Source organism: Xenopus tropicalis, chromosome 4 (assembly GCF_000004195.4).
Source record: "Xenopus tropicalis strain Nigerian chromosome 4, UCB_Xtro_10.0, whole genome shotgun sequence".
NCBI lineage: Eukaryota > Metazoa > Chordata > Amphibia > Anura > Pipidae > Xenopus > Xenopus tropicalis.
Genome location: NC_030680.2, coordinates 6,797,642 through 6,825,257, shown reverse-complemented (window position 1 = coordinate 6,825,257; position 27,616 = coordinate 6,797,642). Strand labels below are relative to the sequence as shown.

The 27,616-nt window shown below is 50.4% G+C and overlaps 1 protein-coding gene across 3 annotated transcripts; it reads right to left on the bottom strand.

Moving 5' to 3' along the window:
• Positions 1 to 27,616, bottom strand: arntl (aryl hydrocarbon receptor nuclear translocator like). Of its 3 annotated transcripts, none has more exons than XM_031900418.1 (20): positions 27,594 to 27,616; positions 12,702 to 12,791; positions 11,102 to 11,201; positions 10,247 to 10,394; positions 9,952 to 9,972; positions 9,642 to 9,680; positions 8,524 to 8,559; positions 7,494 to 7,651; positions 6,202 to 6,281; positions 6,017 to 6,109; positions 5,385 to 5,502; positions 5,121 to 5,270; positions 4,020 to 4,266; positions 3,620 to 3,726; positions 3,034 to 3,184; positions 2,817 to 2,905; positions 1,701 to 1,809; positions 1,525 to 1,618; positions 1,321 to 1,414; positions 1 to 849 (listed from the first exon to the last, which is right to left on the bottom strand). In XM_031900418.1, the coding sequence occupies exons 4-20, from the start codon at positions 10,384 to 10,386 to the stop codon at positions 689 to 691; spliced, it is 1,887 nt and encodes a 628-aa protein (XP_031756278.1). In that variant the 5' UTR covers positions 10,387 to 10,394; positions 11,102 to 11,201; positions 12,702 to 12,791; positions 27,594 to 27,616; the 3' UTR covers positions 1 to 688. The 3 variants fall into 3 exon arrangements, with proteins under 3 accessions (XP_031756278.1, XP_031756277.1, XP_031756279.1); XM_031900417.1 differs by having other exon boundaries at positions 27,508 to 27,596; XM_031900419.1 differs by lacking the exon at positions 27,594 to 27,616 and adding an exon at positions 22,700 to 22,771.

Here is a 27,616-nt window from a genome sequence, read left to right as displayed (position 1 = left end):
TCCAGGTTTATAGAACAATTTTATTTAAAAAACTATGACACTGTACCATTTATAGCATAAAGGATTCTTACAATAGAACAACTTTATACAATTATTAGTATAAGAAATAACCACATGGGGGCGCCTCTGCAGTGTAAAAACATGATTTGAAATCTGAAATGCATATAAAAAGCTACCGCTGACACCAGTGCAGGTTTTATACACCATGATTTAGAAATCGGAAACACGGATGATGTTCCAATGATACAGTTAATGCTATACACCGTGGGTGGGCGGCCTGGGCCCCTCCGGATGTAGCGCCCGTGTCTGTAGGGGCCCAGGTCGGCCACGCCTGCTATACACATCTAAAGCTGCTTGTACATAGAAAGATCCGCAGACTTGGCCGCCAAATGAGAGGATTGTAGCCTGATCTCCAACGTAGTCCGTTCTGTCCCGTCGGGTTAGGGCCACAATGTGCCAGTCTTTGGGCCCTAAACAATCCCATTGAAACTGTCTGCTTGTGCGAGGGATACTGGTGATCTGATATGGCTTCCATGATTGTGTCCATAAAAGCAATTGTGAGCCCCCACTGGCGCCACTGCCGGCCCCCCCCCTATGTTTGACTGCAGAGCAAGGTTGTGCTGGCCCCTTTGGTAGCGAAACGGTTAAGCTTCAATAATGCACTTTGATACTGCAGGTTGTTCTCCCATCACAAAGGCCAAGGTAAGTCACTGAAATCCACAGGGCCCCCCAGACCCGCGTCCGCCTCCAAAAGGCTCATGATGACCGCCATGGCCGCCTCGTCGTTACTTGGGCTACTGGACCCGTGGTCCGTTTCCGTCATATAGGTGTCCATGTGAGAGTTGTCGCCTACGGAGAGAGAAATGCAAGATGCAGAAAAAGGGTAAGTACACCCTAATCATTACAAATACATGTATGTAAGGGGGGTTCTGCTCGGGGGTTCAGCTGAGGTTTATTATTTATACTTTCTCATCTCTGCATCACTAATTACTAAAAATAAAAATCATTCGTTGCATTTTCCCTGAAGGTTTATGAATCATCGCGTTGTAATTTGGCTCCGGAAATGGCAGATTCCACGGCTGATTCACAATAAACCAATGATTTATACTGGGGTTTCTGTACTGCAGCAGTCGGGGGTGTACTGGGGGCTCCGGGCAAGGCAGGAATGTTCCGGCACCCCTTAAATTGGGGGTGGAACTACAGTAATTGGGCAATGGGACACGGTCAACATTGGGCCTGGCCAATCACAAAGACCCTAATAAATGGTCATGGGCTGTCACTTGGCCGGGTCATTGGGACTTTATTGCCAGTAATACTTACCGGGTATTGATGAGCTGTCTGAGTATGGGAAACCTGAACTGTCCATTCCAGGCACTAATGTGGACATTGGATCCATCCCGCCGCCATTGGACATCTGGACAAATCACACGTACAGTATAAGGGCAATGGGTCAGACTGGGGCAGCGGCTAAGCACTTTACAGGGGCAATCGGGTAACTCTAGTAACAGATAAAAAAAATAATACCTTTTTGCCCCCTGGAGAAGATGCATCTGGAGGTGGGGTGCTGTTGAAATTGAGAGGACTAGATCCGCAGCTGGATGGGGAGGAGCCCCTTGTCCTGTGTAAGGGAAGCAGGTCATACGTGAGGCAGGTACAGACACAGCGAGGTACGGCCCTGTCCCCTATCCAACCCCCCCTACCTGTGGAACTCCAGGATCTCATCTGCAATCATCCTGCCAATCTTGCCAGCACCCGCCCTTGTTCCTCCCGGAATGCCTGGAACTGTAGGGTGGTTCCTCTTTGTGACCCCTGCGTAAACAACAAGTACTGATGTAAGAGAGAATAGGGGCTGTGGGATAGCAGGTATAGTAGGGAGAGATGGTGCCTATAGTAGCAGTGGGGGGATAATAGCCTCTGGGAAGGGACTGGGGCTGTGGGATAGCAGGTATAGTAGGGAGAGATGGTGCCTATAGTAGCAGTGGGGGGATAATAGCCTCTGGGAAGGGACTGTGGGATAGCAGGTATAGTAGGGGGAGATGGTGCCTATAGTAGCAGTGGGGGGATAATAGCCTCTGGGAAGGGACTGGGGCTGTGGGATAGCAGGTATAGTAGGGAGAGATGGTGCCTATAGTAGCAGTGGGGGGATAATAGCCTCTGGGAAGGGACTGGGGCTGTGGGATAGCAGGTATAGTAGGGGGAGATGGTGCCTATAGTAGCAGTGGGGGGATAATAGCCTCTGGGAAGGGACTGGGGCTGTGGGATAGCAGGTATAGTAGGGAGAGATGGTGCCTATAGTAGCAGTGGGGGGATAATAGCCTCTGGGAAGGGACTGGGGCTGTGGGATAGCAGGTATAGTAGGGAGAGATGGTGCCTATAGTAGCAGTGGGGGGATAATAGCCTCTGGGAAGGGACTGGGGCTGTGGGATAGCAGGTATAGTAGGGAGAGATGGTGCCTATAGTAGCAGTGGGGGGATAATAGCCTCTGGGAAGGGACTGGGGCTGTGGGATAGCAGGTATAGTAGGGAGAGATGGTGCCTATAGTAGCAGTGGGGGGATAATAGCCTCTGGGAAGGGACTGGGGCTGTGGGATAGCAGGTATAGTAGGGAGAGATGGTGCCTATAGTAGCAGTGGGGGGATAATAGCCTCTGGGAAGGGACTGGGGCTGTGGGATAGCAGGTATAGTAGGGAGAGATGGTGCCTATAGTAGCAGTGGGGGGATAATAGCCTCTGGGAAGGGACTGGGGCTGTGGGATAGCAGGTATAGTAGGGAGAGAAGGTGCCTATAGTAGCAGGAATAGTAGGAAATAGTACATACCCTCCCCAGACTGTAGAACACTGTCCATACTTGGGGGAGATGTGGACAAATGTGAGAATGTCGAGTCTCCAGCATCAAGAATGTTGGCTCTGAGATGACACAAAATCAGTAGAGATATAATGGGGCCAGTAGTAGCCGATTGCCGGCCCTGGGGAGACTATGGGGGAGCAGTTACTCGGGATAAGGAGAGAGGGAGATCTCTATATAAAAGACTTACGAGACGACGGTGTTGGTGGAGACAATATATTCTACTTCTTTGGTCCACGGATTCATGAAACTGAACCAGCGACTTTTCAGGGTGATGAAGGAACCGTCCTTGATCTTGAACTTGTAACAATTGGTGGTGATTTTCTCTCTGGTCTGTAGGACTGGGGGGGGCACAAGGGGAGAGGGAATTAGCGGCTTTCAATACAGAACATTAAAGGGGAGGTTCACCTTCAGATTAACTTTTAGTATAGCTAATTCTAAGCAACTTTTCAATTGGTCTTTATTATTTATAGTTGTTTAATTATTTGCCTTTTTTTTTTTTTTGCAGCTTTTAAATGGGGGTCACTGACCCCGGCAGCCAAAACCTATTGCTCTGTGAGGCTCCAGTTTTATTGTTACTTTTTATACTTTATTTTTCAACTTAGGTCTATCTCCTGTTCATATATCAGTCTCTCATTCAAACCACTCCCTGGTTACTAAGGTAATTTGGACCCTAGCAACCAGATAACTGCTGAAACCCCAAACTGGAAAGAAGACCAATTGCAAATTGTCCCAGAATATTACTCTCTACATCATCTGGGGCCCAATGGCGTTACCTTGTTTGTGGCAGTCGGCGAGGTGCCCGATATCGTCATGGTGGAAATATTCATAGCAAGATGTGCCCAGGAGCTCCTGCGGCAAATACCCTAGGATTGCAGTTGCCCTGTGGTGGGGGCAGGACAGAGACAGCGAGGGGTAAGTTATAACATCAAATAATGCTTCCATAGAAACCTCAAGGGCTAAAATGTCATTCAAAGATCTCTCCAGGCAGCAGTGCTGTAAGGGCTATGGTTGTAGAAACCCCAGAGACTGCACCCCTAAGTGGCGGGAATTATTATAAAGTTATAATAAAATCCCTTGGAAGATAAATATAACCCCCAGTTAGACAGCCCTGCCCTCTAGTCCAAGCAAAATCAGCCACATGTGTTTAGTTGCCCTTTAACGACTAGTCCTTACCTCTGATCTACGAAAACAAACTTGCCGTCGATGGCGTGCCGCGACACGTACTCTGTGGATTTGACACGAATCTCCCCGTTGGCGGGCTGCGGTACTATGTGGGGGTGCAACCGGCCAATCGCCACCAAGCAGCTCAGATTGCACCCTTCGTTGTCTGGTTCGTTATCTTCGTCCAGCCCCATCTTTGTCGGGGGCCAGCTCTTGAGATAGCCGGTGCTGTGTATAGTGCAGAAGCTCTTCCGGTCGGCTGCGGGCCAAATGGGGCGATATCAAAATGGGGGGGTTAATTATATTATAGGCGCCTTGTAATCACTTGCTGCACGTTACGACTCCAAGCGAAATATAGAAGTTAACTTTCAGTATAAAGTACAGTGATATTCTGATACAATTTGCAATTGGTCTTCATTTTATATTATTTGTAATTTTTTTTAGTTATGTCATTTTCAGTTCAGGGGCTCTCTGGTTTGGAGTTTAAGCAGCTATCTGGTTGCTAGGGTCCAAGTTACCTTAGCAACCAGGGAGTGGTTTGGATGAGACTGATTATATATATAGATAGATACATATGATAGACGATAGATGAATGATAGATACATATGATATTATAGACAATAGATAGATGATAGATAGATAGACGATAGATATACAGATGATAGATGGATGATAGATAGATAGATGGATGAATGGTTAGATATGATGGATGGATGGACAAATATGATAGATAGACAATAGACAGAAGATGGGTAGATAGATGATAGATAAGATAGACGATAGATGGATGGATGGATGGATATGATAGATAGATAGATGTTAGATATGATAGATAGACAATAGATAGATAGATATAGGAGAGGGACTGAATAGGAAATAAAGTTCCAAAATTTAACAATAAAACTGGAGCCTCACAGAGCAATAGGGTTTGGCTGCCGGGGTCAGTGACCCCCATTTGAAAGCTGCAAAGAGTCAGAAAAAGAAGGCAAATAACTCAAAAACTATAAAAAAAATTACATGAAGACCAATTGAAAAGTTGCTTAGAATAGGCCATTCTATAACATACTAAAAGTTAGCTTAAAGGGGAACTTAAACCCCCCCCAATCCCATTACCTTTCTTTTTGGAGCAATTGGACGGGAAGTCTTTGTCCTCTACTTTCACTGAAGGTCGGTTGCATTTCATGCGACAAAAGAACGAGCGTCGGGCCCCGGAGCAGAGACGGGAGGGCCCCGGGGTGATGTCGGTTTTTACTGGGAGGCCGGCTGCATGGGAACAGGGAGAGATGTGAGTGGGACGCTGCTCTATTTGCCCCAGGGGTACAGCAGCCCCGCCCATAACACTCTGGCACTAAGTGCCCAACGCAAACTGCCACGTACTTTTTGCATCAATGAGTCTCTCCCGGGGGGCGGTGTCCGACGACGAGAGCTGCTCCTTAACTTTGGCAATATCTTTAGGGTGCAGGTAGTCAAACAGGCTCTGGCCAATCAGATCATTCTGGGAAGAACAGAACAGTTGGGTCAGAACTGCTGGAGCTAAAGGGACAGACGGACATTATAGTAATAACAGCGCGGGGCTGTGGGGTTACTCAGAGAGGCACCAATTAGTATGGGGGTACCTTCACTCCCCATCATGTGACCCCCAACAGCTATCATCAGATTGGCTCATATAAACTATGGCACATAGGGATTCCCCTGTACTAAGCACAATTCAGCAGGAACAGCCCCCTAAGTTTGCTCATAGCCTGTACAGAGAGATACCATAAAACTATGGCACATAGGGATTCCCCTGTACTAAGCACAATTCAGCAGGAACAGCCCCCTAAGTTTGCTTAATATGGTTCATTGGTAACTGTATATTCTGACACAGGCTTGGGAGTGTGGGACACAAGTACTTTGAGGGAAGTTCATTCCCAGCCATGTTTTACCCTTAAACCCAAGGTGCTTCACTGTTGCATTATGGGTAGGGCTGTCTATACTTGGCCTGTAGGACCCAATCAGAAGGCTGTTACCTGGCTGTAATTGAGGATCTTGAAAACCGATTCCGACACAAAAAGGATTTTCCCCCTGTCACAGCCGACCACGAAAAGGAACCCGTCTGCTGCCTGTGGGGAATGGGGAATCGTTAGCTTTCCCTCGGCTCTACGGCGCCACCTAACTCACGGGGTTAAAAGAAGGCGGAGACACAAGGACCTACCCTGAGTATCAGCTGCTTGAGCTCGTCGTCCGACAGAAACGCTGGTTTGTAGTTTGCCTCCGTGTAGGGGTTGGCAGCACCTGTAATGGGGGGGGGGGGCGATGGAATCATTATCCCTATGGCACAGGCTCCGCCCATGCTCCTCTCACATCTCAGCACTTACTGACATTACAATGGAGGTTAGGTTGCCATGGCCGCCATCAGGGGGGCACAGGGGGGACAGTTGTCCCTGCCCTGGACGATATCGTAGCATTAAGGGGGGCCCGGCCGTGCTACAGCCGGAGGATGCTGGGGGGAGCTGGAGGATAGAGGAAAGGACACTGGGGGGGAGCTGGAGGATAGAGGAAAGGACACTGGGAGGGAGCTGGAGGATAGTGGAAAGGACACTGGGGGGGAGCTGGAGGATAGAGGAAAGGACACTGGGGGGGAGCTGGAGGATAGAGGAAAGGACACTGGGAGGGAGCTGGAGGATAGTGGAAAGGACACTGGGGGGGAGCTGGAGGATAGAGGAAAGGACACTGGGGGGAGCTGGAGGATAGAGGAAAGGACACTGGGAGGGAGCTGGAGGATAGTGGAAAGGACACTGGGGGGAGCTGGAGGATAGAGGAAAGGACACTGGGGGGGAGCTGGAGGATAGTGGAAAGGACACTGGAAAGGACACTGGGGGGGAGCTGGAGGATAGTGGAAAGGACACTGGGGGGGAAGCTGGAGGATAGAGGAAAGGACACTGGGGGGGAGCTGGAGGATAGTGGAAAGGACACTGGGGGGGAGCTGGAGGATAGTGGAAAGGACACTGGGGGGGAAGCTGGAGGATAGTGGAAAGGACGCTGGGGGGAGCTGCAGGATAGTGGAAAGGACGCTGGGGGGGAGCTGGAGGATAGTGGAAAGGACACTGGGGGGGGGGATGGAGGATAGTGGAAAGGACACTGGGGGGAGCTGGAGGATAGTGGAAAGGACACTTGGGGGAGCTGGAGGATAGAGGAAAGGACACTGGGGGGGAGCTGGAGGATAGAGGAAAGGACACTGGGGGGGAGCTGGAGGATAGTGGAAAGGACACTGGGGGGGGGAGCTGGAGGATAGTGGAAAGGACACTGGGGGGGAGCTGGAGGATAGTGGAAAGGACGCTGGGGGGGAGCTGGAGGATGCTGGGGGGCCCTGGCTACCAATGTCTGTGTGTCCTTTGTACTGATGGGAGGGGCCATAGGGGGGCCCAGAAAATTATGTTGTGAGGGGCCCCGTGATTTCTGATGGCGGCTAGTGGGTGCTAGGTGGTAGTTTAGGGGGAAACTCACCTCGCAGTGTTTTCATGTGTTGCACGGCCATACGCAGCACGGTGAGCTTGTCCAGCTTCCGCGACATGGCGTTGCACGTGGGCACCAGGGACGCCAGCTCATCGATGAAGCTGTTCATTTTGTCTCTCCGCCTCTTCTCGATCTGACTGTGAGCTTCCCTGTAACAGATGGGTCGGCCATGGTAAATATTAATCTCTCAAAGTCCGGGGGCCCCCCCCCCCCAGTGTCTCCCCTATACCCTGTATAACCCGAATATGGGGTAATGGAGCAGACTGCACTGGATTCTGTGCTGCCAAGCAACGAACAGCCTGGATTTAAAGGGGTTGTTCACCTTTGAGTTAACTTTAGTATGATGCAGGGAGTTATATTTGTTGCAATTGGTCTTCAGTATTTATTTGAAGTTTTTTTTTTTGGTTATTTCATTTTCACCTCAGGAGCTCTACTCTGGAGTTTCAGCACTTTTATTTGGTTGCTAGGGTCCAAGTTTCCTTAGCAACCAGGGGTTTTGGGATTTGGGCCGAATCCAGGCTTTTTTTTTTTTTGAAGGATTCGATCAGAATCAATCGGGGGGGGGGGGGGGGGGTTTGGTGCATCCCTACTGAATAGGAGAGGAACGGAATAGAAAAGAAAGAAATAAAACTGGAAAGAGTCAGAAGAAGGCAAATAATTAAAAAACTATAACAAATAAATAATGAAGACCAATTGAAAAGTTGCTTAGAATTGGCCATTCTATAACATACTGACAGTTAACGTAAAGGTGACCCCCCCCTGTTACTCTGACGGTACTCTGTGTATGACACTGGCACTGAGTAACTGGATCTGATGGTGCGGGGAGGAATCCCCTTCAGGCTTCTCCCAGCTGCTTCCCACCAACTCCCAGTCAGACCAGAATATACTGTCTCTGGTTTCACTGACAGCACTGCTGCACGGCCCAATGAGGGGCTCAATCCATTGGCTTAGGGAATGGGTTTGCACATGTTCTAGCGCTCTCACTCTCTCTCTGTGTCAGTAACGGCATAAAGGTTCTCACCGTGCATTTCTGAGTCGCCCCTCAGTAAAATCCAACCTGAAATACAACAATATTCAGTATTATTAGTATCATTCAGCTTATTGTGTGCCCAGAACATTCCTTCTCTGTATATTTGTATTTATACATATGGGTAGGGGGTGCCATAGTGTTTCCCTTAGACAGTACAGTATGGGGGTACAGCTTATTGTGTGCCCAGAACATTCCTTCTCTGTATATTTGTATTTATACATATGGGTAGGGGGTGCCATAGTGTTTCCCTTAGACAGTACAGTATGGGGGTACAGCTTATTGTGTGCCCAGAACATTCCTTCTCTGTATATTTGTATTTATACATATGGGTAGGAGGTGCCATAGTGTTTCCCTTAGACAGTACAGTATGGGGGTACAGCTTATTGTGTGCCCAGAACATTCCTTCTCTGTATATTTGTATTTATACATATGGGTAGGAGGTGCCATAGTGTTTCCCTTAAACAGTACAGTATGGGGGTACAGCTTATTGTGTGCCCAGAACATTCCTTCTCTGTATATTTGTATTTATACATATGGGGAGGGGGTGCCATAGTGTTTCCGTTAGACAGTACAGTATGGGGGTACAGCTTATTGTGTGCCCAGAACATTCCTTCTCTGTATATTTGTATTTATACATATGGGTAGGGGGTGCCATAGTGTTTCCCTTAGACAGTACAGTATGGGGGTACAGCTTATTGTGTGCCCAGAACATTCCTTCTCTGTATATTTGTATTTATACATATGGGTAGGAGGTGCCATAGTGTTTCCCTTAGACAGTACAGTATGGGGGTACAGCTTATTGTGTGCCCAGAACATTCCTTCGCTGTATATTTGTATTTATACATATGGGTAGGAGGTGCCATAGTGTTTCCCTTAGACAGTACAGTATGGGGGTACAGCTTATTGTGTGCCCAGAACATTCCTTCTCTGTATATTTGTATTTATACATATGGGTAGGAGGTGCCATAGTGTTTCCCTTAGACAGTACAGTATGGGGGTACAGCTTATTGTGTGCCCAGAACATTCCTTCTCTGTATATTTGTATTTATACATATGGGTAGGAGGTGCCATAGTGTTTCCCTTAGACAGTACAGTATGGGGGTACTCACAATTCGTGGGGGTCGTCCTTCTCTGTATCCATCCCCTCACTGTGGAGAAAGAGAGAGAGAAAATAAAAATGGTGGAATAATGACTAGTGGGACAAGCTCAGCCCTACACACTGTACCCGCCATGCACTGGGGAGAGGGGCAGTTGGGCCGCAGTAGGGGTAACTACACCAGGCCCTGGGTATCTGGATAGGGAATTGCAGGGGATCAGGATATAATGATACAGCAGCCGGCTCTAATGATAATTATGCCTGGGCTTGTGTCCTGCACTCTATAGGCCAGCTGGACCAGCAGCAGAAATATTAATACTCACTCGAATGGGAAGCCATCGGTCCTAAAGGGAGGAAAGAAAAGAGAGTGAGTGGGGAACAATAACAATGCAGTCGGAGCCATTTCTAGCTGCCGGGGTCAGTGACCCCCATTTAAAAAGCTGCAGAATAAAATGAAGACCAACTGAAAAGCTGCTAAAAACAAGATGTGGCACCATGTGACAGCACAGTGACCCAGTTCTGTTGGTTCCTGGAGCGAAGGGAGGATCGGGGTCACATGGGCTTATATAAGCGCCCGGGGCGGGGCAGAGGGGAAGGGGCGGGGCCTGCCATACTCACTGGTAATCCGTCAGGCTCCCTTTCCGTTTGCGGTTGCAGTCGATCCCTCCCATTCCCAGGGAGCTGGATATGAGGTTGGTGGAGCCGGGGGACATGAAATCGTTCATTGTGGAGGAGATATCCATTCTTTGGTCGGCCATTGGTTCATCTGCCGCAGCCAATGGGAGGCAAAGTCAGATTTATTCACATGCATATTGAAACCTCTTTTGATTGGGTAATAGAAGCAGCCAATTACTGCAGGGATTGCGGGTGTCGGGTAACGGCTTTGGGTATTTAATTACACAGGTGATCTTATCTGCGTGACGCTATGTATGTAAGGGGATACGGGGCTTGTTACACGCCATTGTGCCCTGCGGAGCTCACAATCTAAACCTGCCTGTCTGTATCTGGGGTGCGGGAGGAAACCCAATCAGCTTGTGTATATATAAATATATAAGCGCTGTGTTGTATATCTACCAAGTTATAAACTCCATTAAAGGGGAAGTTCACCTTTAAAGAGCAAGGAAATAGGGCGGTACCAACTTTAGGCCCCGCCCAGTGACACTTCCTATTTACTCCTTAGAAAAGAAATGGTTCCAGCCTGAGGTATTTCTGTGAGTAGTTATGGAGCCCCCCGGGGAAGCCTAATAATCAGCCCATTGGTTACCTGGGAGTTGGGCCCTGGCAACGAGTAAAATAAGGCCTCCATTTTAAACAAATGCTGTTTTGTTCAGCAGCTCTCCAGTTTGCTGTTTAAGTCGGGATCTGGTTGCTAAGGTCCACTTTACCCTAGCAACCAAGCAAACATTCTGCCTGCCTACCGCCCCCCCCCCCCCCCCCCATAATATTCCCAGGGGGAACGGGGCATCTCCTCACCTGAATGACTGTGTCTAAGAGAAGCGAGAGTGTTGTGAGTCGGTGGGGCCCCCGGGAGCCATGGGAAGTCAGTCACCTACAGGCGCTCATTCCTCTCATTCTGCAAAACAAGGATTTCAGTTACTGTCACATTTATACAGAGCTCGGTCTCTATAGTACATACGGGTTCCTGTGTGTAACCCCCTCCCCCGTTAGCCAAGGATTTGACTCTTCTATTGCCAATAAGTACCATAAGCCTTTCCATTACCTGTAATGAGTTGGGATTGGGGGCTGTTCCTGCTGAATTGTGCTTAGTACAGGGGAATCTCTATGTGCCATAGTTTTATGGTATCTCTCTGTACAGACTATGAGCAAACTTAGGGGGCTGTTCCTGCTGAATTGTGCTTAGTACAGGGGAATCCCTATGTGCCATAGTGTTATGGTATCTCTCTGTACAGGCTATGAGCAAACTTAGGGGGCTGTTCCTGCTGAATTGTGCTTAGTACAGGGGAATCCCTATGTGCCATAGTTTTATGGTATCTCTCTGTACAGGCTATGGGCAAACTTAGGGGGCTGTTCCTGCTGAATTGTGCTTAGTACAGGGGAATCTCTATGTGCCATAGTTTTATGGTATCTCTCTGTACAGGCCATGAGCAAACTTAGGGGGCTGTTCCTGCTGAATTGTTCTTAGTACAGGGGAATCCCTATGTGCCATAGTGTTATGGTATCTCTCTGTACAGGCTATGGGCAAACTTAGGGGGCTGTTCCTGCTGAATTGTGCTTAGTACAGGGGAATCCCTATGTGCCATAGTTTTATGGTATCTCTCTGTACAGGCTATGGGCAACCTTAGGGGGCTGTTCCTGCTGAATTGTGCTTAGTACAGGGGAATCTCTATGCTGCCATAGTGTTATGGTATCTCTCTGTACAGGCTATGAGCAAACAGTAAATCATTTATATCAGTATGGGGAAAAGAGTTATCCCTATAGGCTCAGACCCCACACACTGCAGCCCTATTGCCAAGTAGCCGAACACCAGGAGCACCAGCGCTGCTATATTTAGTCACAGCCACAGAGACCGACGTCACTCAAATGACTAAACAATTACATGGAAAGGGAACAGCGAGGGGGGGGGGGGGGGGGGGGAGATACAAGAGACAGTCCCCTGTATCACATGACAGCCTGTGTGCACGATCAGCCCAATCATGTGAGTAACGAGCACCTCTCGGAGAAAATCAAGGCCAGCGTGAAAAGAAATGTAGGTCAACTGAGTCAGCGCCAAGATGTGGGGCTTTCTGTACCATTGGGCAATGTGCCCCCCCCTGCGGGCAGCTGGGTACATCAAAGGGGCAAACGATAATATTAATAGTCAAAAATGAATATAGTTCCTGGTACGGGATGTACTGAAATCTTATTGGCCAATAGGCACAATGTTCCTGGGGCCACAGAGCAGTACTTGCAGGATGAAAGTTCAAGGTGAAAGCAAGTTCCGTAGAGCAAGATGGGGGGGGTTACACTGGCACTTTGTAATGATACCAACTGGCAGCTAATATCATTATTATTAATTAGATGCATGGGGGGGCGGGGCTACACATTTCCAATGAGAATATTATTATTGCCTTACCTTTAAATACAGGATGTCTGCGTCCGGCGCTTACGGCTGAAGGTTCTGTCTGTCCCCGAGCACCTTATTCCTCCCCCGTCTGAATCATCCCTGCGGCCAATAGAAACGAGCGCTGATCAGTGGGCAGAGGGAATCAATAGGGAGGAATATGGGGCGGCGGGAATGTAGGTTATGTACAAAGCAAGCGGATAATTGGCATGGGGGGGGTATAAAGAAACATCATTTCCATCAGATTATCATTATTAGCCTTTATTTCTATAGCGCCCCCATCTGAGATGCCTGTGTATGGGACCAATAGAAACCTCTTTGTCTTAAAGGGCAACTACACCTCCCTGGGGCAGTTCTACTGAAAGGGCCAGCAGTTCAAATTCCCAGCAGCCCCTACTGTCATTGTGAGTAATGTATGTATGTGCCGCAGTGGGGGGGGGGGGGGGGGGGGGGGTAGGTACCTCTGTAGGTGCCACAGTGGGGGGGGAGGGGGTAGGTACCTCTGTAGGTGCCACAGTGGGGGGGGGGGGGGGGGTAGGTACCTCTGTAGGTGCCACAGTGGGGGGTAGGTACCTCTGTAGGTGCCACAGTGGGGGGGGGGGGGGGGGGTAGGTGCCTCTGTAGGTGCCACAGTGGGGGGTAGGTACCTCTGTAGGTGCCACAATGGGGGGTAGGTTCCTCTGTAGGTGCCACAGTGGGGGGGAGGGTAGGTACCTCTGTAGGTGCCTCTGTAGGTGCCACAGTGGGGGGGGAGGGTAGGTACCTCTGTAGGTGCCACAGTGGGGGGGAGGGTAGGTACCTCTGTAGGTGCCACAGTGGGGGGGGGGAGGGTAGGTACCTCTGTAGGTGCCACAGTGGGGGGGGGGAGGGTAGGTACCTCTGTAGGTGCCACAGTGGGGGGGGGAGGGTAGGTACCTCTGTAGGTGCCACAGTGGGGGGGGGGGAGGGTAGGTACCTCTGTAGGTGCCACAGTGGGGGGGGGGAAGGGTAGGTATCTCTGTAGGTGCCACAGTGGGGGGGGGGGGGTAGGTATCTCTGTAGGTGCCACAGTGTTACCACTACCCATAATAAATGTTTTGCAGTTAATCTGCTGGAGCTTTTTTTCCTATTTTTTGGATTTTTTTTGGGGGGGGGGGGTAGGTACCTCTGTAGGTGCCCCAGTGGGGGGGGGTAGGTACCTCTGTAGGTGCCACAGTGGGGGGGGGGGGGTAGGTACCTCTGTAGGTGCCACAGTGGGGGGGGGGGGTAGGTACCTCTGTAGGTGCCACAGTGGGGGGGGGTAGGTACCCCTGTAGGTGCCACAGTGGTGGGGGGGGGGTAGGTACCTCTGTAGGTGCCACAGTGGGGGAGGGGGGTAGGTACCTCTGTAGGTGCCACAGTGGGGGAGGGGGGTAGGTACCTCTGTAGGTGCCACAGTGGGGGAGGGGGGTAGGTACCTCTGTAGGTGCCACAGTGCTCTGTGCAGGCTGACAGACTGGGTACGTTGGCAGCCAGGAGAGAGGTTCATTCAGTAAGTAAATAGGGCAGGGGTGGCACCGGTGGGGCAGTGCCAGGGATCTCTCAGCAGTGAGTCTCGTGCCCAGACACACCCACACTCACACTTACACTCACACTCAGCCTATAGAGAGGCGAGTCTGTACTTGATCCTGCCCAAGAGGGAATGTGCCGGCGCTGCTGCCTGTATATATATATATCATGGTGCCTATGTACCAACCTATCCCACCCTCTCGACCAATCACAGGGGTTTCTGGCACCCAAACTGGCGCTTCCCATGATTCACACTTCAGTGCTGGCACAGGCGGCAGCGGCACGTTTGGGGCAGGGAGCAGGGTGTGTCCCTCACAGGCCACATCACCGACACAAACCTGTTTGGGCTCTTTCCTCCCGCGGCCCCCGGCGGTGCTGCCCTGCAATTAACTCTTATATGTATCTGCTTTATGGGGCCAATTAATGGCGGGGTCGGTGTCACGTTGGGCAGTACCACTATACTATATGGGCAACACTCACTCACAGTATCAATATCTCTGCCTACTGCATCTGTATTCATAGCAGTTGTGGGTAAGAGGGCGGAGTCTGTCACATTGCCCCTCCCACTACCTGTACATTGACCTCCTCCTTATCTAAAAACTCGAGACACAGGCAGCAGAGCAGGGAGGGAGACATTGTATAGAGGGTATTATCTTTCCCTGCAGGGCTGGGGCTCATTATCTCCCCTGACAATGCCGACTCCGGGGGGAGGGGGGGTAGAACCGCTCTGTATTGCCCCCCCAGGTTCTATAGACAGGAGCTGTGGCAGTAGGAGAACATAATGAAATCACTAGAGAAACAAACAGGGACGAGCGTCACCGCGTTGCTGTTATTGTGTCCCTTCCCCGTGACTCATCCCCGGCCGCCGGGGGGCACAGGGGGGCACGGGGGGACAGAAATCCCCAGACACTGCCCGGCCTATGGGAAATACAAGTGGGGGCCCTGGGAGGGGTCAAATAAGAGTCTATTTTATCCATAATTGGATCTGCATAAGGCCCAGCACTCTATTCATATGGGGGGGCACTACTTGTACATCAGGCCGAGGGCACAGGGATGCCCAGAATGTACCAACCTGCTCCTGGCACAGGGGCAATAAAGCCCTATACTCACTCCCAGCCTAAGGCGGTACTCCTGGGTGCAAGGGAGCCCTATACTCACTCCCAGCCTAAGGCGGTACTCCTGGGTGCAAGGGAGCCCTGTACTTACTCCCAGCCTAAGGCGGCACTCCTGGGTGCAAGGGAGCCCTATACTCACTCCCAGCCTAAGGCGGTACTCCTGGGTGCAAGGGAGCCCTGTACTTACTCCCAGCCTAAGGCGGCACTCCTGGGTGCAAGGGAGCCCTATACTTACTCCCAGCCTAAGGCACTACTCCTGGGTGCAAGGGAGCCCTGTACTTACTCCCAGCCTGAGGCGGCACTCCTGGGTGCAAGGGAGCCCTATACTCACTCCCAGCCTAAGGCGGCACTCCTGGGTGCAAGGGAGCCCTATACTCACTCCCAGCCTAAGGCGGTACTCCTGGGTGCAAGGGAGCCCTGTACTTACTCCCAGCCTGAGGTGGTACTCCTGGGTGCAAGGGAGCCCTATACTCACTCCCAGCCTAAGGCGGTACTCCTGGGTGCAAGGGAGCCCTGTACTTACTCCCAGCCTAAGGCGGCACTCCTGGGTGCAAGGGAGCCCTATACTCACTCCCAGCCTAAGGCGGTACTCCTGGGTGCAAGGGAGCCCTGTACTTACTCCCAGCCTGAGGCGGTACTCCTGGGTGCAAGGGAGCCCTATACTCACTCCCAGCCTAAGGCGGTACTCCTGGGTGCAAGGGAGCCCTGTACTTACTCCCAGCCTAAGGCGGCACTCCTGGGTGCAAGGGAGCCCTATACTCACTCCCAGCTTAAGGCGGTACTCCTGGGTGCAAGGGAGCCCTGTACTTACTCCCAGCCTAAGGCGGCACTCCTGGGTGCAAGGGAGCCCTATACTCACTCCCAGCTTAAGGCGGTACTCCTGGGTGCAAGGGAGCCCTACACTCACTCCCAGCCTAAGGCGGTACTCCTGGGTGCAAGGGAGCCCTGTACTTACTCCCAGCCTAAGGCGGCACTCCTGGGTGCAAGGGAGCCCTATACTCACTCCCAGCTTAAGGCGGTACTCCTGGGTGCAAGGGAGCCCTATACTCACTCCCAGCTTAAGGCGGTACTCCTGGGTGCAAGGGAGCCCTATACTCACTCCCAGCCTAAGGCGGTACTCCTGAGTGCAAAGGGAGCCCTATACTCACTCCCAGCCTAAGGCACTACGCCTGGGTGCAAGGGAGCCCTATACTCACTCCCAGCCTAAGGCGGTACTCCTGGGTGCAAGGGAGCCCTATACTCACTCCCAGCCTAAGGCGGTACTCCTGGGTGCAAGGGAGCCCTATACTCACTCCCAGCCTAAGGCACTACTCCTGGGTGCAAGGGAGCCCTATACTCACTCCCAGCCTAAGGCACTACTCCTGGGTGCAAGGGAGCCCTATACTCACTCCCAGCCTAAGGCACTACTCCTGGGTGCAAGGGAGCCCTATACTCACTACAAGGTACAAAGTGCAGCTTGCACCTGGATTCTCTTAACCCTTCCCCCCACTTAATGGACTTACTCTATCTTACTTATCTGTCAGCCCAAACAATCACAACAAAGGGTAAAGGGCGAGGTTGTTTATACAGAGCTCATTATATATACAAACTCTGCTAGAGGGGGGCGGTAGTAAGTGCAAACTTTGGTTGTGCTGATAAAGAGAATATAGGGTGCCAGTCTGACCCATAATGGGGGGGCAGAATCTATTCATTTCTGGGGTAGGATGTTGCTCCTCAGTTTCCCCCCTATAAGAGACATTTGCGCAGGACTCGTGCGTTCAACACTCACTGGCTGCGGTCTCTCCTCGTGACGCCGTCGGTTGCTAGGCAACCACTAATACAGTAATATTAATTTTGTACACGGATGAAGTATTCATCAAACAGGAACGAGGGGCCGTTAGAGAGGGGCCGGGCGCCTAATCCTTCCCCGGGGGAACATAAGGCAAACACCCAGGCAGAGCAACACTAATGCCCCAGGGCAGCCATATTGCCCCCCCCCCCACTCACCTTCCGACATAGAGACTGGGGAATAAGACAGTTGTGCCTTTCATAGAGTCGGTGGTTTTGTTTCCCCTGCCCCAGCCAAGCGTTCCTATCTGTCCCTCCCGTGCCGCTCTATGGTGCCCGGGGTGTGCCAGCCAGCCGTGCCATAGGAAAGCCGACACATAGGAGGATTGTTTACGTTTCAGCCGATGAACGACTAACAAGAAATGTAAGCAATGCCAGGTATCCCAGGTGTAATGTGCCACTCACACCCTGGCACCGTGCCCAATGCCCTAATAAATCTGACTGCAGCCACACCCAGTCATTATGTTCCCAGGGGAGACAAGAAAAGGCTCATTCCCGGCACATAGGGCTGTATTATATATATATATATATATACCTCTCAGCCAATGAGCTGCATCTGGGGTTGTTACTGTGGAATGGGGTTAAATTAATAACATGTGAGTTCATATTCTTCCCCTTAGGGCTACGGCATACGTGGCACATCCCCCCCCCCCGCCCCACACCTCCCACTAACCTGAATGGGAAACTCTTATATAGCACCTGTTCCATAGCAACATGGCAGCTCCTACCCATATGTATAAATACAAATATACAGAGAAGGAATGTTCTGGGCACACAATAAGCTGTACCCCCATACTGTACTGTCTAAGGGAAACACTATGGCACCTCCTACCCATATGTATAAATACAAATATACAGAGAAGGAATGTTCTGGGCACACAATAAGCTGTACCCCCATACTGTACTGTCTAAGGGAAACACTATGGCACCCCCTACCCATATGTATAAATACAAATATACAGAGAAGGAATGTTCTGGGCACACAATAAGCTGTACCCCCATACTGTACTGTCTAAGGGAAACACTATGGCACCCCCTACCCATATGTATAAATACAAATATACAGAGAAGGAATGTTCTGGGCACACAATAAGCTGTACCCCCATACTGTACTGTCTAAGGGAAACACTATGGCACCCCCTACCCATATGTATAAATACAAATATACAGAGAAGGAATGTTCTGGGCACACAATAAGCTGTACCCCCATACTGTACTGTCTAAGGGAAACACTATGGCACCCCCTACCCATATGTATAAATACAAATATACAGAGAAGGAATGTTCTGGGCACACAATAAGCTGTACCCCCATACTGTACTGTCTAAGGGAAACACTATGGCACCTCCTACCCATATGTATAAATACAAATATACAGAGAAGGAATGTTCTGGGCACACAATAAGCTGTACCCCCATACTGTACTGTCTAAGGGAAACACTATGGCACCCCCTACCCATATGTATAAATACAAATATACAGAGAAGGAATGTTCTGGGCACACAATAAGCTGTACCCCCATACTATACTGTCTCATACTACTGTACAACTCCCAGCATCCTCTAGGCCTGCCACTTCAGAAGCTCCTAGAGAAGCAATTGCAGCAACTATGTTTCCAGTGACAACAGGAACAAACACTGAGCCGGTACCAATGTGCCGGAACAAACAGTATCATGTCAGATACAATGTATCAGTAACAACTAAGCACTTCCTATTCACTTGTTACAGATACAGAGTTTCCTTAGTCTGCATTGTGCTTGGGTTATACACTCACCCCCAGGGAAACACCTTTACTATCACTTTGCACAGAGCTTGGGCCTTCTGTCTCTTACTGTCTGTCTGTCCCTTTCCCTTCCCTGCACTGCTGGTTCTGACTCCTGATACAACTCCCCAATATCCATTCATTCCTCATTCTCACTGGGTTTATAGTTATGTGTAACTGTCACTGTGTCTGTCCCTTTCCCTTCCCTGCACTGCTGGTTCTGACTCCTGATACAACTCCCCAATATCCATTCATTCCTCATTCTCACTGGGTTTATAGTTATGTGTAACTGTCACTGTGTCTGTCCCTTTCCCTTCCCTGCACTGCTGGTTCTGACTCCTGATACAACTCCCCAATATCCATTCATTCCTCATTCTCACTGGGTTTATAGTTATGTGTAACTGTCACTGTGTCTGTCCCTTTCCCTTCCCTGCACTGCTGGTTCTGACTCCTGATACAACTCCCCAATATCCATTCATCCCTCATTCTCACTGGGTTTATAGTTATGTGTAACTGTCACTGTGCCTGTCCCTTTCCCTTCTCTGCACTGCTGGTTCTGACTCCTGATACAACTCCCCAATATCCATTCATTCCTCATTCTCACTGGGTTATAGTTATGTGTAACTGTCACTGTGTCTGTCCCTTTCCCTTCCCTGCACTGCTGGTTCTGACTCCTGATACAACTCCCCAATATCCATTCATTCCTCATTCTCACTGGGTTTATAGTTATGTGTAACTGTCACTGTGTCTGTCCCTTTCCCTTCCCTGCACTGCTGGTTCTGACTCCTGATACAACTCCCCAATATCCATTCATTCCTCATTCTCACTGGGTTTATAGTTATGTGTAACTGTCACTGTGTCTGTCCCTTTCCCTTCCCTGCACTGCTGGTTCTGACTCCTGATACAACTCCCCAATATCCATTCATTCCTCATTCTCACTGGGTTTATAGTTATGTGTAACTGTCACTGTGTCTGTCCCTTTCCCTTCCCTGCACTGCTGGTTCTGACTCCTGATACAACTCCCCAATATCCATTCATCCCTCATTCTCACTGGGTTTATAGTTATGTGTAACTGTCACTGTGCCTGTCCCTTTCCCTTCTCTGCACTGCTGGTTCTGACTCCTGATACAACTCCCCAATATCCATTCATTCCTCATTCTCACTGGGTTTATAGTTATGTGTAACTGTCACTGTGTCTGTCCCTTTCCCTTCCCTGCACTGCTGGTTCTGACTCCTGATACAACTCCCCAATATCCATTCATTCCTCATTCTCACTGGGTTTATAGTTATGTGTAACTGTCACTGTGTCTGTCCCTTTCCCTTCCCTGCACTGCTGGTTCTGACTCCTGATACAACTCCCCAATATCCATTCATTCCTCATTCTCACTGGGTTTATAGTTATGTGTAACTGTCACTGTGTCTGTCTGTCTCTAATCTATAGGAACTGGTCAAGGCACGTGAACACCATTCATTTCTCAGTGCTACTGGCTCTTTAGATTACACGTCAAGCCTTAGAATCCTGGAAGGGCAATGGGTTTAAGTTTGCATATCAGCAAGTTCAAAGAGTTCAGCAGACATAGTTCTACATATAGCCTTGCTCTTAACTCTGTGTAAACATAGAGACATGAAAAGCTGCCGCCGCCATACTCTGCCCAATAGGCACCATCTCTCCCTACTATACCTGCTATCCCACAGCCCCAGTCCCTTCCCAGAGGCTATTATCCCACTGCTACTATAGGCACCATCTCTCCCTACTATACCTGCTATCCCACAGCCCCAGTCCCTTCCCAGAGGCTATTATCCCCCCACTGCTACTATAGGCACCATCTCTCCCTACTATACCTGCTATCCCACAGCCCCAGTCCCTTCCCAGAGGCTATTATCCCCCCACTGCTACTATAGGCACCATCTCTCCCTACTATACCTGCTATCCCACAGCCCCAGTCCCTTCCCAGAGGCTATTATCCCCCCACTGCTACTATAGGCACCATCTCTCCCTACTATACCTGCTATCCCACAGCCCCAGTCCCTTCCCAGAGGCTATTATCCCACTGCTACTATAGGCACCATCTCTCCCTACTATACCTGCTATCCCACAGCCCCAGTCCCTTCCCAGAGGCTATTATCCCCCCACTGCTACTATAGGCACCATCTCTCCCTACTATACCTGCTATCCCACAGCCCCAGTCCCTTCCCAGAGGCTATTATCCCCCCACTGCTACTATAGGCACCATCTCTCCCTACTATACCTGCTATCCCACAGCCCCAGTCCCTTCCCAGAGGCTATTATCCCCCCACTGCTACTATAGGCACCATCTCTCCCTACTATACCTGCTATCCCACAGCCCCAGTCCCTTCCCAGAGGCTATTATCCCCCCACTGCTACTATAGGCACCATCTCTCCCTACTATACCTGCTATCCCACAGCCCCAGTCCCTTCCCAGAGGCTATTATCCCCCCACTGCTACTATAGGCACCATCTCTCCCTACTATACCTGCTATCCCACAGCCCCAGTCCCTTCCCAGAGGCTATTATCCCCCCACTGCTACTATAGGCACCATCTCTCCCTACTATACCTGCTATCCCACAGCCCCAGTCCCTTCCCAGAGGCTATTATCCCACTGCTACTATAGGCACCATCTCTCCCTACTATACCTGCTATCCCACAGCCCCAGTCCCTTCCCAGAGGCTATTATCCCCCCACTGCTACTATAGGCACCATCTCTCCCTACTATACCTGCTATCCCACAGCCCCAGTCCCTTCCCAGAGGCTATTATCCCCCCACTGCTACTATAGGCACCATCTCTCCCTACTATACCTGCTATCCCACAGCCCCAGTCCCTTCCCAGAGGCTATTATCCCCCCACTGCTACTATAGGCACCATCTCTCCCTACTATACCTGCTATCCCACAGCCCCAGTCCCTTCCCAGAGCTATTATCCCCCCACTGCTACTATAGGCACCATCTCTCCCTACTATACCTGCTATCCCACAGCCCCAGTCCCTTCCCAGAGGCTATTATCCCCCCACTGCTACTATAGGCACCATCTCTCCCTACTATACCTGCTATCCCACAGCCCCAGTCCCTTCCCAGAGGCTATTATCCCACTGCTACTATAGGCACCATCTCTCCCTACTATACCTGCTATCCCACAGCCCCAGTCCCTTCCCAGAGGCTATTATCCCCCCACTGCTACTATAGGCACCATCTCTCCCTACTATACCTGCTATCCCACAGCCCCAGTCCCTTCCCAGAGCTATTATCCCCCCACTGCTACTATAGGCACCATCTCTCCCTACTATACCTGCTATCCCACAGCCCCAGTCCCTTCCCAGAGGCTATTATCCCCCCACTGCTACTATAGGCACCATCTCTCCCTACTATACCTGCTATCCCACAGCCCCAGTCCCTTCCCAGAGGCTATTATCCCACTGCTACTATAGGCACCATCTCTCCCTACTATACCTGCTATCCCACAGCCCCAGTCCCTTCCCAGAGGCTATTATCCCACTGCTACTATAGGCACCATCTCTCCCTACTATACCTGCTATCCCACAGCCCCAGTCCCTTCCCAGAGGCTATTATCCCACTGCTACTATAGGCACCATCTCTCCCTACTATACCTGCTATATATATATATATATAAGTTTGGGAAGTGGGACAGACTGACTATCTGTTGATCTACCCTAACGACCCTTCCCACACACAGATAATGTAAAAAAAAAGAGGAAAATCTGACAATATAAATGGAAGTAGAATGAACGTCTCCCACTCACACCAGCGATTCAGTCATGCCGTGGCCTTTAAAACACACAGAAGATGGTGAGTCACTTCTCTTAATAATGGATCTTGGATGAGCCGCTGAAGCCCCATAAAAACAAGAGAGGCGCAGTTAAACACCGGCGGATCTGTAGCGACAGAGTGTAAATGCCGGGGAGGCAGAATGGGTTCCACACAGAACGTTACAGTCACTGCACGAAACGCGCCGCACCCCAGTCTGACTCCCATTAACCTACTGACCTAAATGTTTGTGGAATTAGTGTTTGGCAGGGAGTCAGGTTTGGCTGCTCGGCGGTTCCGGAGTCAGGGAAATGGGCACCTGGGTGTTCAGCTGGATCACAACAAACAGGGCGGGTGCTGGGAGTAGATTTACACTCACTCCGTGCCGTATTGGGAACCCTCGCCTCATTGGCTCTGCCCTGCGACTGGGAAATCAGATTCTCCCCTGCCGGTTAAAGCCCTTGTATAATAAATGCACGGAGTTGGGCGGCCACACACGTGTGTATTACAGACACAAGTTCCTACTATTGCTCATTATTTATACCATTCCTAGATAGTGGCTTTACTTTCCCTTAACAAAATCAACTGTATAATGGACACATTAGGAGCCCCGTGTGACTGCTGCAGGGATGGTGGGAGTTGTAACTCAGCAACATCTCGAACAACAAAATCTGTGGCTTTAGTAGAGACATGGGAAAGTGTCTTGTCTCTGGTCAGTAACCCATAACAACCAGACATTTGCTTTCTGGTCGGCTAGTTGTTGCTATGGGTTACCTGGGTATCTCTGTATGTGCTCATTGCTGGTTCTGTGTCTTGAAAAAATGTAGCGGAAGCCAGGTATCTGGCATCTGCTACTTTGTTTCACAAGTCAGAACCAATGCAGGGGCAGAAAGGGACAATGACAGTTACACATAACTATAAGCCCAGTGAGAATGAGGAATGAATGGGTATTGGGGAGTTGTATCAGGAGTCAGAACCAGCAGTGCAGAGAAGGGAAAGGGACAGACACAGTGACAGTTACACATAACTATAAACCCAGTGAGAATGAGGAATGAATGGATATTGGGGATTTGTATCAGGAGTCAGAACCAGCAGTGCAGGGAAGGGAAAGGGACAGACACAGTGACAGTTACACATAACTATAAACCCAGTGAGAATGAGGGATGAATGGATATTGGGGAGTTGTATCAGGAGTCAGAACCAGCAGTGCAGAGAAGGGAAAGGGACAGACACAGTGACAGTTACACATAACTATAAACCCAGTGAGAATGAGGGATGAATGGGTATAGGGGAGTTGTATCAGGAGTCAGAACCAGCAGTGCAGGGAAGGGAAAGGGACAGACACAGTGACAGGTACACATAACTATAAACCCAGTGAGAATGAGGAATGAATGGATATTGGGGAGTTGTATCAGGAGTCAGAACCAGCAGTGCAGGGAAGGGAAAGGGACAGACACAGTGACAGTTACACATAACTATAAACCCAGTGAGAATGAGGAATGAATGGATATTGGGGAGTTGTATCAGGAGTCAGAACCAGCAGTGCAGGGAAGGGAAAGGGACAGACACAGTGACAGTTACACATAACTATAAACCCAGTGAGAATGAGGAATGAATGGATATTGGGGAGTTGTATCAGGAGTCAGAACCAGCAGTGCAGGGAAGGGAAAGGGACAGACACAGTGACAGTTACACATAACTATAAACCCAGTGAGAATGAGGAATGAATGGATATTGGGGAGTTGTATCAGGAGTCAGAACCAGCAGTGCAGGGAAGGGAAAGGGACAGACACAGTGACAGTTACACATAACTATAAACCCAGTGAGAATGAGGAATGAATGGATATTGGGGAGTTGTATCAGGAGTCAGAACCAGCAGTGCAGGGAAGGGAAAGGGACAGACACAGTGACAGTTACACATAACTATAAACCCAGTGAGAATGAGGAATGAATGGATATTGGGGAGTTGTATCAGGAGTCAGAACCAGCAGTGCAGAGAAGGGAAAGGGACAGGCACAGTGACAGTTACACATAACTATAAACCCAGTGAGAATGAGGAATGAATGGATATTGGGGAGTTGTATCAGGAGTCAGAACCAGCAGTGCAGAGAAGGGAAAGGGACAGACACAGTGACAATTACACATAACTATAAACCCAGTGAGAATGAGGGATGAATGGATATTGGGGAGTTGTATCAGGAGTCAGAACCAGCAGTGCAGGGAAGTTGCTCAGGGCCCCAAACCCTGTGTATAATAAAAGCTCTCAGTACTACACAGCAGAACCCAAGTGTCAGTCTGCCCTATTACACAACAAGCAGTGACTGACCCCGACCCGACATGGTTCTGCCACACAAGGAGCTTTTGTGCGCCGGCCCTGGGCTGAGGGAACAGGTGGCCGCCCCAGACCTGTTATGTAGCGCGGGAGCAAGAGGCTTAACTGAAAGGAGCTCTGTAACCCGGGGCTGTGCCTGTTGTGCAAGCGCGACCTGCTCTGCTACTGACCCACGGTAACAATTAGACTGTAAGCTCTTAGGGCCGGAGGACCTTTGCCGAATATACCCAACGTTGTATGTAACCTTGTGGCCAGCTCGGACCCTGACACGTATGAAACCCACACGCTGCACGGCTAATTAGTAATTAATGTTGGTGACGCACCTCATGGCGACATGGAAACCACTGCAACCGGCAGCGCATACAAATGAATGATTTAGCCGGCGGATGTGCCTTAGCCACGTAAGCGGCCGACAGTTAGAAAACACGTGGGATATATTTATCCCAGTCTGAAAGAAACCTCCCCCCACACATCCAGGCTCTGGGGCATATTTTGGGCAATGGCTGGCAATAGCCTATCTAGCCCTGCCCCAGCCATGCTTAGAACAGGAATCCCTGCCCCAAAGAGCTTACAATCTTTTCCAGCACACAAACCAGTAACCCAGTATATATGACCAGTGCCTTGACTTACCCCCCCCCCCTTGGCTTTTCTGTTATTCCCAGTTACCCACACTGTATCCCACGCGCTGAATATTCCCAGTTACCCACACTGTATCCCACGCGCTGAATATTCCCAGTTACCCACACTGTATCCCACGCGCTGAATATTCCCAGTTACCCACACTGTATCCCACGCGCTGAATATTCCCAGTTACCCACACTGTATCCCACGCGCTGAATATTCCCAGTTACCCACACTGTATCCCACGCGCTGAATATTCCCAGTTACCCACACTGTATCCCACGCGCTGAATATTCCCAGTTACCCACACTGTATCCCACGCGCTGAATATTCCCAGTTACCCACACTGTATCCACGGCTGAATTCCCAGTACTCACTGTATCCCACGCGCTGAATATTCCCAGTTACCCACACTGTATCCCACGCGCTGAATATTCCCAGTTACCCACACTGTATCCCACGCGCTGAATATTCCCAGTTACCCACACTGTATCCCACGCGCTGAATATTCCCAGTTACCCACACTGTATCCCACGCGCTGAATATTCCCAGTTACCCACACTGTATCCCACGTGCTGAATATTCCCAGTTACCCACACTGTATCCCACGTGCTGAATATTCCCAGTTACCCACACTGTATCCCACGCGCTGAATATTCCAGTTGCTGCCAGTGCCCCTGTATATTACCCTGTCCCTGCGTGTGATGCACAGGATGGCAATGCCGGACTGGGACCCGCTGGGCACGGCTGGGAGTTATAGACCAAACCCCCATTACACTGCACATTCCCACACACCTGGGCCTGACCCCTCCTTGACAATCCCACCATCCAGTTCAATCCCATTCAGTCCCACTGACGATTTACCCCAATGCACTTTCCAAGCGCCCGGAACTTCATCCGTTTCCCAGTTTTCACTTCTAGTTTCCTTTATAAAATTCCCAGCACCTCAGATGATTGGTTGATGTTCCCGTACCCCAAGCAAATTACATTTCCTGATCCCCCAAACCCAGCAATGCCCTTCCCTGTATCCTCATTCCAGAAACACATTGCCTGATCCCCACTTCTCATTCAGTCACACACTCACGGTACCCCTGCTGGCCATTCCCAGTACATACCCCACAGTGCCCATTCCCAGTACATACCCCACAGTGCCCATTCCCAGTACATACCCCACAGTGCCCATTCCCAGTACATACCCCACAGTGCCCATTCCCAGTACATACCCCACAGTGCCCATTCCCAGTACATACCCACAGTGCCATCCCAGTACATACCCCACAGTGCCCATTCCCAGTACATACCCCACAGTGCCCATTCCCAGTACATACCCCACAGTGCCCATTCCCAGTACATACAGTGCCCATTCCCAGTACATACCCCACAGTGCCCATTCCCAGTACATACCCCACAGTGCCCATTCCCAGTACATACCCCACAGTGCCCATTCCCAGTACATACCCCACAGTGCCCATTCCCAGTACATACCCACAGTGCCCATTCCCAGTACATACCCCACAGTGCCCATTCCCAGTACATACCCCACAGTGCCCATTCCCAGTACATACCCCACAGTGCCCATTCCCAGTACATACCCACAGTGCCCATTCCCAGTACATACCCCACAGTGCCCATTCCCAGTACATACCCCACAGTGCCCATTCCCAGTACATACCCCACAGTGCCCATTCCCAGTACCCCAGTTACACATTCCCAGTAGCTAATTAGTTCCCCAGGGCACATTCCCTTTAGCCCAATACACGTTGGCAGCACAGTAGGGAGCAGTGCCAGGGGCCAGGCTGGGGTCCCCCCACCCCGGAGTGCCAGCAGCAGAGGAGGAGGAGGAGCACTCACCGTCAGGCGCACACAGGGAACTGGAGGAGACACAGCTGCCCGTCCCTGACCTACTTTCTGCCCTCACTAAATGTCGCACCACTAACCTACTTTCCAGCCAATCGCGTTC